The 12,735-nt window shown below is 36.0% G+C and overlaps 1 protein-coding gene across 1 annotated transcript; it reads right to left on the bottom strand.

Moving 5' to 3' along the window:
• Positions 1-9,551: 9,551 nt before the first annotated feature.
• LOC115922874 lies at positions 9,552-12,381 on the bottom strand. The gene is made up of 2 exons (XM_030982625.1): positions 12,250-12,381; positions 9,552-11,337 (listed from the first exon to the last, which is right to left on the bottom strand). The coding sequence occupies exon 2, from the start codon at positions 10,855-10,857 to the stop codon at positions 9,922-9,924; it is 936 nt and encodes a 311-aa protein (XP_030838485.1). The 5' UTR covers positions 10,858-11,337; positions 12,250-12,381; the 3' UTR covers positions 9,552-9,921.
• Positions 12,382-12,735: the final 354 nt, after the last annotated feature.

The raw sequence follows: 12,735 nt of genomic DNA, 5'->3' as shown, positions 1-12,735 counted from the left end.
TTATATACATTTATACATTTAACTAAAACTGATATCATATATTTATTCATTTATTTATTTGATCCGCCCCCAAAAAATTATTAGGTTTATATAACGAAAACAAAATATTTTGACCCCAAATTTTAGAAATAGAATAAAAGGCATGCAGTATGATAAAAAAAGGCTACTCGCACTTAATAAATTCAATGTATTAAATTAATAAAATACAAGGATATAATATATAGTGAAATTGTGCCTGGGAAATCGCATTAAAAAGCCAGTGGCTTGTGATAAAACACAACGATTCCCCTTACAAACATAGTAATTAAGAAAGTGATTACAGAATACAAACAAAGCACAAAACAAGACGTAAATCATTATCACGTTACAAACATTAAACAAGTAAATAAAGAAACAAATTAAAATCATTTGTACATATATATTTATAAATATTGTAAACGATGGAAAAATAGAAATATAGAACTGTGAGGCTATAATACATATTTATAAAGGTTTGAACTTAGAATGAAAGGCATTTTTGGAGTGTTTGTCTTTTAAATGCTTATGCTCCAGCGACAACATTAATTTTCCCATGGTTTATTTCACCAAGATGGGGTTAGGGTTATGAATGCAATTGGGTTTTATATTAGGTTTAGGGTTACGGTTGGGTTAAGAGTTTAGTCCAGAGTTGAAGTTAAGAATTATGTTCATGTAGGATATTCGCCGGAGCATTTGCGTGCAACCGAATTTAAAATGTGAAACTACAAAAAAAAAAAAATCTTTTTTTTCCCCCGTGAAATCAAATGGTCGACGAAATGATTGTAACGTCTTGAGAGAGATAGCTGTGAAAGGCGCACACGTAGGCGGTCAAAGGTCTTTTCATGGAGCCATATATATATAGAGAGAGATTGTATAGGGAACAGTTTGAATATGACTAGACCTTTGATTGCGTTCGTGTGCGCGTGTCACAACTATCTCTCTCTCAATAAGCTATGGTCGGTGAATAAATTAGACAGAAGAATGTATTTCCATTAAAAGTATTTCTCATAGGCCGATAGATCAGATGAGTCAGTCATCACACGAAAAATGAGAGAGAGAGAGACAGAGAGAGAGAGAGTAAACAAATATAGAATACAGAGTGGGTAGGTGAAGAGGGATGGGGTGAAACACAAACTTAAAGATAATGAGTTGCAATGGAGAGGAATGGGGGGGGGGGCGGAAAAACAGAGGAGGAATACAAAGCGAGAGAAAAGAGAATGAAAATCTGACATTAAAGTGACAGAGAAATTGGAAGATCGATACAAGCTGACCCGTTAACTCAGATCTAAATCATGCTCAATAAAAATAATGATGCTATCAAAGTGTGAGACTTTTGTTGGCTTGCTTGCCAAATAAGAAATGGGAAGGCTGCATGGTTATCAGGAAAAGAGACACTGGACTTCCCAAGCCCTGGAAACAATTGTGCATTACCAGTGGTTTAACAAAACAATATCTCATTAACTTTTGAACAGAACGACATAATAATGACCTTTTTGTATTGAAAACTCAATGCTTGTTCACATATACATTAATGACGCTGTAAACTGTTTTTTTTTTTCTGTGAAAGCGTAGTATACGTCACATTTCTTTACCTTACACTACACAGATAGTAAGTATGCAAAGGACCTATTTGTTGTGTGTCATCTACTTTTGGTTCATTCTCGTCTATCCCTTTACTTATTTATCTATTTATTTATTCGAAGTTTATTTATTGAAGTTTATATATTTGTTCAACATTTTCATCCAAAAGCCATTTCGAATTTACAATGTACGGAAAATAGGTACGAAGCTTCGAAAAATATAGATATGACAGGCAAGGTAAAACAATGTAAAATGTGGTGAGTCTAAAATTTTTTTTAAATAGCTCGTATGGGAATAGGCTCCCGTACTGAGTAACACAATATAGTAGGTTTAAATTTAAAAGGTATTATAGGAGGCGAAAACGAAGTAGTATAGTATGAGATTCTAGAGATGTACAAGGAGAGTGAATTTGAGAAGAAAAGAAAAATAGAATGAAGAGTAAAGAAAAGATATAATAATGATAAGAGGGAGAAGGATAATAAGGGAAGGAAGAATGAGAAGAGGAATACGAAAGAGAAGTGGAAGAAGAAGAGGCAGAAGAAGAAGTAGAGGAAGCAAATTGATGAAATCAATGGCATTGCAAAATAACAAAAACAAAGTCTGTATAACCATCTGTACGATCCAAACATCATTTCAACAGGGTAGCCCCGTCATCAGCTTAAATACTGTTATACCTGGGGGCCCTGCATAGCGTAAAAACAGAAGGCATTTAGAGAACTCCATCAAGACCGGATTAAGAAATAACTGGTCATTAATAACGATTTAAAATTTCTCTTTACTGATATTTCAAAACATTCAAGGAAAATGGGGTCAGTGGTAGGGCCGGCCAGAACGAGTTAGGGTACTTTTATAATGATAATAATAATTGAAAAGAATATGAAAAGGGCTCGGCCTATTTGCCCCACAAAAATAACTCCTGTACGTCTACCTAAAGTTGCGCTTCTATAGTTGATACACTCGTGTAATCATATCTTTTAAAAATCTTTCGAAACGATATCGTAAGAATCACAAACAGGGCAACGATTGTCATAACCAAAAGCACAAAAACGGCCCGATGCAGTGATATGTATGCATTGTTCTTAACAGGTTTTTCCGTAATACTTTCATATACTGGGGATAATGTGGCGATAGTGGGGAAAGAAATGTTATCTTCTATTGGGCTTTGGGGTGGTGTTGAATCTTGTTGAGGCGCGGAGCAAGGATCTGTGATGTTTCCATTTTGTAAGGGATCCCATACAAAGTCATTACATGTACATCTATCGATTGGTTGATCTTGAACAGAGGCACAGCAGAAGGAGGTTTGAGAATACCTGACCCAGATAGTTTGTTGTAGAATATCCCCAACCTCTGTAGGTGTAGTCACCGGAGGCAACCGAACTCCATTTTTGTAGCAGGCGATTTGCCCTGGCATACTCCCAGCAGGAGCCTTGCACAGCATGGACCTCCAGTCATCGACAACATCCTCCTCTCCCCACTCGCAAGCCGCCTTACCCGGTGGATAATCAACTCTCAAACCAACCCTCGGGTCCTCTAGAATATTTCCAACACCATCATAAGCGGTGAGAATATATCCGCCTTCATCAGACCTAAGAACAGGGTTTATTTTAAGTTGGAGAAGACAGGTGCTGCTCTCAGTTTCACTTTGAAACGCAAGTTCTTGATTCTCGGGCAATAACAATGACTCTGGATTAGCTGAATCGTAAAATGGAGATATGTATCCAAGTCGTAAAGTAACACGTGCGCTGTCACAAGGGTAACTAAAATTAAGTTGTGTATAATCCCCTTCCACGACCGTTAGCATTGTAGTATCACCCCTCGCGAATTCGAGTAAACTAAGCAAAATGATGAAAACGCCCATTTTATGACAAGCTCCAGGAGGCGTGTAAAAGAAATTACTGTTCATGACTCGGACGAAAATATTAAGTTTCACTACGAGTTTGTCTAACTAGCTGTTCAAGATCGATCTGTCTGGCATTGAGTCTTTTCACCAAACCAGGAATTTTATTTTGCTTCACAATGTATTAAATTAGAAATTGATCTCGTCCCTCGTCGCAATTGATCTGGTTCAACTTTGCATGTGATTCCAACAGCTGCTACAATTTTCATCCCGATGACGAAATGAAAATAACAAAGCTCTTTTGTACTATTTTTTTTTTTAATGGAAGTCCTTGCATTGCAGACGATGGTATATTCACTCAGTTACAATAAGATTTCCTTTATCATAACTACGATGAATCCATCTTTGCAGTAGCTACTCAAGCACACTTTTTTTTTCTCTTCAAAATAGAAGAACAGTCATTTCTTTAGCTCTCCATATCGTCTGCGTTGACTCATGAGAACAGCATAGGCCTATGTTTGACGTCTGAAAATGAAAATTACCGACATTATTTCATTACTCAGAGATTAGATTAGATTTAGATTTTTGTTGTAATCCTCAATCAAACGAATACAGAATGAAGAATACAGAACGAAATAAACATTTACGTACAAATTATTTGACGAATAATTGAGGCAAGATCGGGGGCAAGATTTCCTAAAAGAGGGGACATGGATATATAGCCGTTGCCGCCATGAAGATACTAACATAATCAGATTCGATACATATAATAACTTAAAGGTGAAAAAATACTGACAATATATTTGAAAAAGAACACAATTAAAATAAGTTTTGTTTTCTTTGATTTTATTTCTGCATTTTTTTTAATTGTAAGCGTAAGGTATAATACAAAATATACAATCAGTTATTACTTCATGACAAAATGTTATTTACATATATACATATAATATCGAACTTATTATTTCTTTAACATATTATTATAAATTCAAAGTAATATCCAAACTATTATTCTGTGGCAGGAAACCACAATCAAAGGCGACACGTCATTAGGATTGCGGCATCAAAATAAGAATCTTAAGGTCTTATTTACTGGGTGAAAGCCACAAATATGTTTAAACTATTGAAATTTCTCCCAGGAAGCATTACATTTATAAAAGAATCTTAAGGTGTAGTGAAATTTAAAATGAAAATGTGTTCAGACAATCTTTGAGTTTATGAATGTATTGTGTGTGCGGGTGCAGTGGATGTGTTTGAGAGGGCGTACGTGTGTGTGTGTGGGGGTGTGTGTGGGTGTGCGTGCGTGTGCGTGTGTATGTATGTGTATGTTTATCTGCTTAAAAACTGTGTAGTTATTACAAATACATACCAATCGAGCTTGAAACACGCACCTCTGACCACGACGATGATAGATGAAAGTTCAAATCTGATCAGACCGGTTTATAAGTGATATTTCGCATATAATTTTCCTCGTTAGAACACCAAACGAAAAGAGACTTTCCGATTAGAATTAATTAATTACGTCAATGAGTCTCTATAAGGTGTTATCACCTCGGTTACAAGCTCGTTGTAAGCATGAACTTAACAGGTCCATGTTGTAAGTACCTAATACACTGATTGTGAGTTATGTTAACATACCTAATATAATATTCTGCTAAAACGAGCAGCTGGAACCTGATAAGTTCATAACGTATCAGGCCATATTATTCACATAAATCTTTTGTAAACACACTTTCCATGGCAGCTGTTGCTCGGTATTGATTATAATATATCACCAATAGGGTGGATTTATTATTAACAGCGCTGCCACCGGCAAGCCGCAACAGGACATTTTACAGCCCGCAGGCTCATAACTGAAAATATTTTAAAACAATTATTTCTGTGCTCGCGGATCGACCAAGATAATTAATAGTTATCCCCTCAACCAAATGTGACCATAATGGACATTCAGGTCAAAAAGTGGCGAAATGACCAAAACGTTGAGAGAAGGGTCGATAAGACTGATATTTTGGGAATCGGCGCAACTTTCTGTAAACCCCAAATAAGCTATTAAAATCTTTCCCACGAAAACTTCAGATTAAACCCACTTTTCTCTTAGAGTATATAATAATGCCACAGCAGATATTTTTGACAAGTAGTCCCCCAATTATGTATCTAACACTGGTGTCACTAGATGGCGCTGCGAATGTGCACATGGTACAAATGACCCCAAATATCCACAGATCTTTTACACATGGAGAAGTTCCACTTTGAGCATCTTAGAATAATAACAGCCATAGTCCTAGATGTGCTTCATGAATACCTTTTGTTTCCCCTCTTGAAAAGAATACTTCCACCTGCGTATCTTAGAATGTACCGTTGGTGCATAAATGAATAATGTTACATAACTTTCATGAGCGCATATCCAGTATTCATCTCTGGTGGGTTTTACCATTTTGGTACAAATGACCTTTCTTTATCTGCCCATGCGCAGATTGTATCTGTAAACTCCCTTATAGTATATACATGTACATTTTCTGCTACTTGTCTAGTCGACAAATTGCTTTTCATTTTGAATTTTCGATTCACAGATATCTGATTCCCCCCCCCCCCCAAAAAAAAAAAAAATCGGATCTGAAAGATGGAGCAAAAGGGGAAGTCTGCCCCTCCCCCCCCCCCTCCCCGATTTTTTTTTTTTTTTTTTTGTATTAATCGAAAAATGGACAGGGAAAATAAACATAATATTTACTAAGTGTAGTGTGTTCAAAATATTAATTGTTTTGCGTGTTTGTTTGTTTTTACTGATAGTAGTGGTTGTGTTTGACATACTTGTTTCTATCTCTGTTTATGAGAATTATCATTATAACTACCAACGAATTCGTAACTAAAGTATTCAAAAGCCAATCGGAAATGCTCCCACTTAACACATCACTCGTTAGACTGGTGTTTTTTAAAATATATTTGACTTATGTTTCAATAGTATAATTAGCATTTTCTTTCCTCCAAGTAAGCGACTTTAACAAAAAAAAAGAGTAATTTACTGTTGAAAGATTATGTTGAGTTGAATCTTAAGCTTATATTTGATGGAGCAAAACTCATACCTTTCTTAATCATAAAGACTATTTTAAAACGATGAAGCATACCACATATAAAAACCAAAGTGCACGATTTTTTAAATTGAAATTGAATTTAATTTAATTTCTTCTGCAGCATACAAATCAAATTACATTTCAGCAACACAACATATACAAAATAAAACAGTTTTGTTTACATGTATACAATATAATGATAATAAATATCAAAAAAGCAGTCACCGAGAGAGGGGGACACCATTTTCCATCCCCTTGATCACTCCATCGCTTGCCTTCCCCCCCCCCCCCCACCAATCTGACTCCGAGTCCTAGATTTATTACTGGATACGCAGACATACAAATATAGAAGATAGATGGGAGGAAGGATGGATATATATATATATATATATATATATATATACTTAGATTTGGTCTATTCCATTAGTCTGCCTTATCCAATTTATATATATATATATATATATATAGAGAGAGAGAGAGAGAGAGAGAGAGAGAGAGAGAGAGAGAGAGAAAGAGAGATAGACAAATCGGTTGGTAGATAAAAACAAATCAATAACAACATTTCTTTCCGAAATTACCTACAATTATTATATACATTTATACATTAAACTAAAACTGATATCATTTATTTATTATTTATTTATTTGATTAGCCCCAGAAAAATGGTTAGGCTTATATAACGTAAACAAAATATTTTGACCCCAAATTTTGGAAATAGATTAAGGCATGCAGTACGATAAAAAAAGGCTACTCGCACTTAATCAATTCAATTTATTAAATTAATAAAATACAAGGATGTAATATATAGTGAAATTGTGCCTGGGAAATCGCATCAAAAAGCCAGTGGCTTGTGATAAAACACAGCGATTCCCCTTACAAACATAGTAATTAAGAAAGCGATTACAGAATACAAACAAAGCAGAAAACAAGACGTAAATCATTATCACATTACAAACATTAAACAAGTAAATAAAGAAACAAATTAAAATAATTTGTACATATATATTTATAAATATTGTAAACGATGGAAAAATAGAAATATAGAACTGTGAGGCTATAATACATATTTATAAAGGTTTGAACTTAGAATGCAAGGCATTTTTGGAGTGTTTGTCTTTTAAATGCTTATGCTCCAGCGACAACATTAATTTTCCCATGGTTTATTTCACCAAGATGGGGTTAGGGTAATGAATGCAATTGGGTTTTATATTAGGTTTAGGGTTACGGTTGGGTTAAGAGTTTAGTCCAGAGTTAAAGTTAAGAATTATGTTCATGTAGGATATTCGCCGGAGCATGAGCGTGCAACCGAATTTAAAATGTGAAACTACAAAAACAAAAAAAAAACAAAAAAAAACTTTTTTTCCCCCGTGAAATCAAATGGTCGACGAAATGATTGTAACGTCTTGAGAGAGATAGTTGTGAAAGGCGCACACGTAGGCGGTCAAAGGTCTTTTCATGGAGCCAGATATATAGAGAGAGATTGTATAGGGAACAGTTTGAATATGACTTGACCTTTGATTGCGTTCGTGTGCGCGTGTCACAACTATCTCTCTCTCAATAAGCTATGGTCGGTGAATAAATTAGACAGAAGAAAGTATTTCTCATAGGCCGATAGATCAGATGAGTCAGACATCACACGAAAAATGAGAGAGAGAGAGAGAGAGAGAGAGTAAACAAATACAGAATACAGAGTGGGTAGGTGAAGAGGGATGGGGTGAAACACAAACTAAAAGATAATGAGTTGCAATGGAGAGGAATGGGGGGGGGGCGGAAAAACAGAGGAGGAATAGAAAGCGAGAGAAAAGAGAATGAAAATCTGACATTAAAAGTGACAGAGAAATTGCAAGATCGATACAAGCTGACCCGTTAACTCAGATCTAAATCATGCTCAATAAAAATAAAAACTGTTGAGTAAATGAACCCTTTCAATTTTGTCTTTTTAAGGTCATTGTCGTTTACCCTTCCCCTGAATAGTTTGAAACTACCAATAAACTAGCAACCAGCACTTCATGAAGAGAGAAGAGAGAAGAGGCAACTTTTGCCTTTTATCAATAGTACATAAATATTTTTGAATTATAAGGTTTAACAAGGTTCCACATGAATACACAAAGCATGAAAAATGGATGATGCTATCAAAGTGTGAGACTTTTGTTTGCTTGCTTGCCAAATAAGAAATTGGAAGGCTGCATGGTTATCAGGAAAAGAAACACTGGACTTCCCAAGCCCTGGAAACAATTGTGCATTTCCAGTGGTTTAACAAAACAATATCTCATTAACTTTTGAACAGAACGACATAATAATGACCTTTTTGTAGTGAAAACTAAATGCTTGTTCACATATACATTAATGATGCTGTAAACTTTTTTTTTCTGTGAAAGCGTAGTATACGTCACATTTCTTTACCTTACACTACACAGATAGTAAGTATGCAAAGGACTTATTTGTTGTGTGTCATCTACTTTTGGTTCATTCCCATCTACCCTTTACTTATTTATGTATCTATTTATTTATTCGAAGTTTATTTATTGAAGTTTATATATTTGTTCAACACATAGAGATATATACTTAATAAGGCGTTAGTTATATATCTCTATGGTTCAACATTAACATCAAAAAGCCATTTCGATTTTAAAATATATTTTTTTAACAAGAGTATATCAAGCGTAGATGACACAATTTATAATGTACGGAAAATAGGTACGACGCTTCGAAAAATATAGATATGACATGCAAGGTAAAACAATGTAAAACGTGGTGAGCCTAAATTTTAAAAAACATAGCTCGTATGTGAATAGGCTCCCGTACTGAATAACACAATATAGTAGGTTTTAATTTAAAAGGTATTATAGGAGGCAAAAACGAAGTAGTATAGTATGAGATTCTAGAAACGTACAAGGAGAGTGAATTTGAGAAGAAAAAAAAAATAGAATGAAGAGTAAAGAAAAGATATAATAATGATAAGAAGGAAATGTGAAGAAGGGAAGAAAGAGGAAGAAGAGGAAGACGAAAGAGAAGTGGAAGAAGAAGAGGCAGAAGAAGTAGAGGAAGAAAATTGATGAAATCAATGGCATTGCAAAATAACAAAAACAAAATCTGTATAACCACATGTACGATCCAGATATCATTTCAACAGGGTAGCCCCGTCATCAGTGTAAATACTGTTATACCTGGGGGCCCTGCATAGCGTAAAAAACAGAGAAATTTAGAGAACTCCATCAAGACCGTATTAAGAAATAACTGGTCATTAAAAACGAATTAAAATTTCTCTTTACTGATATTTCAAAACATTCAAGGAAAATGGGGTCAGTGGTAGGGCCGGCCAGAACGAATTAGGGTACTTTTATAATGATAATAATAATTGAAAAGAATATGGAAGAGCTCGGGCTGTTTGCACCCCCAAAATGACTGTTGTACGCCTACCTAAGGTTGCACTTCTATAGTTGATACACTCGTGTAATCATATCTTTTAAAAATCTTTCGAAACGATATCGTAAGAACCACGAACAGGGCAACGATTGTCATGATAACCAAAAGCACAAAAACGGCCGAATGCAGTGATATGTATGCATTGTTCATAACAGGTTTTTCCGTAATACTTTCATATACTGGGGATAATATGGCGATAGTAGGGAAAGAAATGTTATCTTCGTTGGGACTTTGGGACGATGTTGAATCTTGCCGAGGCGTGGAGCAAGGATCCGTGATGACGGTTCCATTTTGTAAGGGATCCCATATAAAGTCATTACATGCACATCTGTCGGTTAGTTGATCTTGAAGAGAAGCACAGCAGTATGAGGTTTGAGAATACCTGACCCAGATAGTCTGTTGTAGAATATCCCCAACCTCCGTAGGTGTAGACACCGGAGGCAACCGAACTCCTTGTTGATAGCAAGCAATTTGCCCTGACATACTCCCTGCAGGAGCCTTGCACAGCATGGATCTCCAGTCATCGACAACATTCTCCTCTCCCCACTCGCAAGACGCCTTACCCGGTGGATAATCAACCCTCAAACCAACTCTTGGATCCTCTAGAATATTTCCTTCACCATCATATACAGTGAGAATATATCCCCCTCCATCAGACCTTAGGACAGGGTTGATTTTAAGTTGGAGAAGACAGTTGTTGGTCTCAGTTTCACTTTGAAAAACAAGGTCTCGATTCTCGGGCAATGGCACGGACTCTGGATTAGCTGAATCATAAAAAATAGGTCTGTGCCCATTTCGTAAAGTGACGCGTGCGTTGTCACAAGGGTAACTAAATTCAAGTTGTGTGTTGTCTCCCTCCAAGACAGTTAGAACTTTAGTATCACCAATTGTGAATGCAAGTAAAATAAGCAAAATGATGACAACGCCCATTTTATGACAAACCTTCTGAAGACTTGTAAAAGAAATTACTGTTCATGACTCGGACGAAAATATTAAGTTTCACTGCGAGTTTGTCTAACTGTTCAGGATCGATCTGTCAGTCACTGAGTCTTTTCATCAAACCTGGACTTTCAATTTGCTTCAAAACTGCATTAAAGTGAAATTGATCACGTCCCTCGATCGTGACACGAGTAAAGTAATGATAACGGTCGCGATTAATCTGGTTAAACTTTGCACGGGATCCAACATCTGGTACAATTTCTTCACGATTACAAATGAAAATAACAAGCGCCCTTTGTACTTTTTTGTCTGTGTAAGTCCTTGCAGCTTAGACGATGATGTTATTCTCTCAGTAACAAAAGATTTGGCAGTAGCTACTGAATCACCTTTTTCCTTCAAAATAGATGAACAGTCTTATATTTCAGCTTTCCGTATCGTCTGCGTTGACCATGAAAACAGCATGTTTGAAATCTGAAATATAAAATTACCGACATTATTTTAGTACTCGGATATAAGATTAGATTTTGTTCAAATAATAATAATAGTACTCGATCAACAGGATACAGAATGAAATTACATTTCATAAATAAACATAAGGCAATAAGCTAGATAGGGTCCCCATAAACATACAAATGTAAACAATAATCAGATCTTACATAAAACAAGTAAAAGGAAAAATGTTTGCCAAGAGGTAAACAATATTGAAAGAAGTGAAAGAAATGTCTGTGAGATGCCTATGTGCTACCAATTATACAAGTCAGGCGCGTAGCCAGGGGGCGGTGGGGGCAGTGCCCCCTCCCCCTCCCCCCCCCCCAAAAAAAAATAACGCTGGCCCAAAAAAAAAAAAAAAAAAAAAAGAGAGAGAAAGAAGAAAGGAAGACGTAGGAAGAAAAAGGATTAAGAGTCGAGAACGGTACAACAAATCGCCTTCTTTCTCTAGTAATCTAATGAAACGTCAAAGCTTTCGCGCTTCGCGCGGAAGGGGAAAAACTCCCCCTTCCTGATTCGCACGCTTTGCGTGCTCACTACCGCCCCCCTAAAATAAAATCCTGGCTACTCGCAGTAGACAGCAGTAAATATTTAGGAGGTGAAGGGAATGTTTGACAGAGTCATTTGACAAGAATGTACATTACAAGTTCTGCCTTGAAAGTATAACAAATAATTGAGATATTCGTATCACTCCCTTCATAAAACAAAATTCAAATCAAAGTATTTATTCTTGTTTAACGAATAACAAGGCTAGATTTTAAACTATGTATTCTATTTACCTTCGCACAGTGATAGCATATATAGGACTATACTTCGTCATAATACTTCGTTATGGTACTCCTGAAGTTTTCATTTGTATAATGCACTTCAGAAAATTACGTTATTCTTACATACCCATCAAGCTGTAAACACTCCACGCATCACTAGGCACGACGACGGTAGATAAAAGTTCAATTTGTTAGCGGATTTATGATCAGAACTAAGAAAATGCAAACAAGTTGTCGCGTAATCACCTTAGCGTCAAGCTCGTTGTAAGTTCTGTATACCTAGGATTCTGACGAATATGTTAATTGTGTTTTCATATTGCATCATTTGGTGAAAAAATCAGCTTGATTCTGATTGGCGTATGAAATATCAAACAGTGTATAGTTACTGTCTGGTAGTATCAGGCGCGTACACAGGGGGGGGGGGGGGGGGGGTTGGGGGTTAAAACCCCCCCCCCCCCTTTGGTAATTTTTTGTGTGTAAACCCCCCCTAAATTTCCCTAAAACCCCCCCCCCCCCTCCCCTTTTTGTTTTTTTTGTTTTTTTGTTTTTTGTTTTTATTAAAAAAAAAAAATTAAAAAAAAAAAATCCCATGACCGACCTTAAAAAAGATGAC

The sequence above is a fragment of the Strongylocentrotus purpuratus genome, unplaced genomic scaffold, assembly GCF_000002235.5.
Source record: "Strongylocentrotus purpuratus isolate Spur 01 unplaced genomic scaffold, Spur_5.0 spur5_scaffold_12, whole genome shotgun sequence".
Classification (NCBI taxonomy): Eukaryota; Metazoa; Echinodermata; class Echinoidea; order Camarodonta; family Strongylocentrotidae; genus Strongylocentrotus; species Strongylocentrotus purpuratus.
This window is presented reverse-complemented; position numbering and strand designations above follow the sequence as displayed.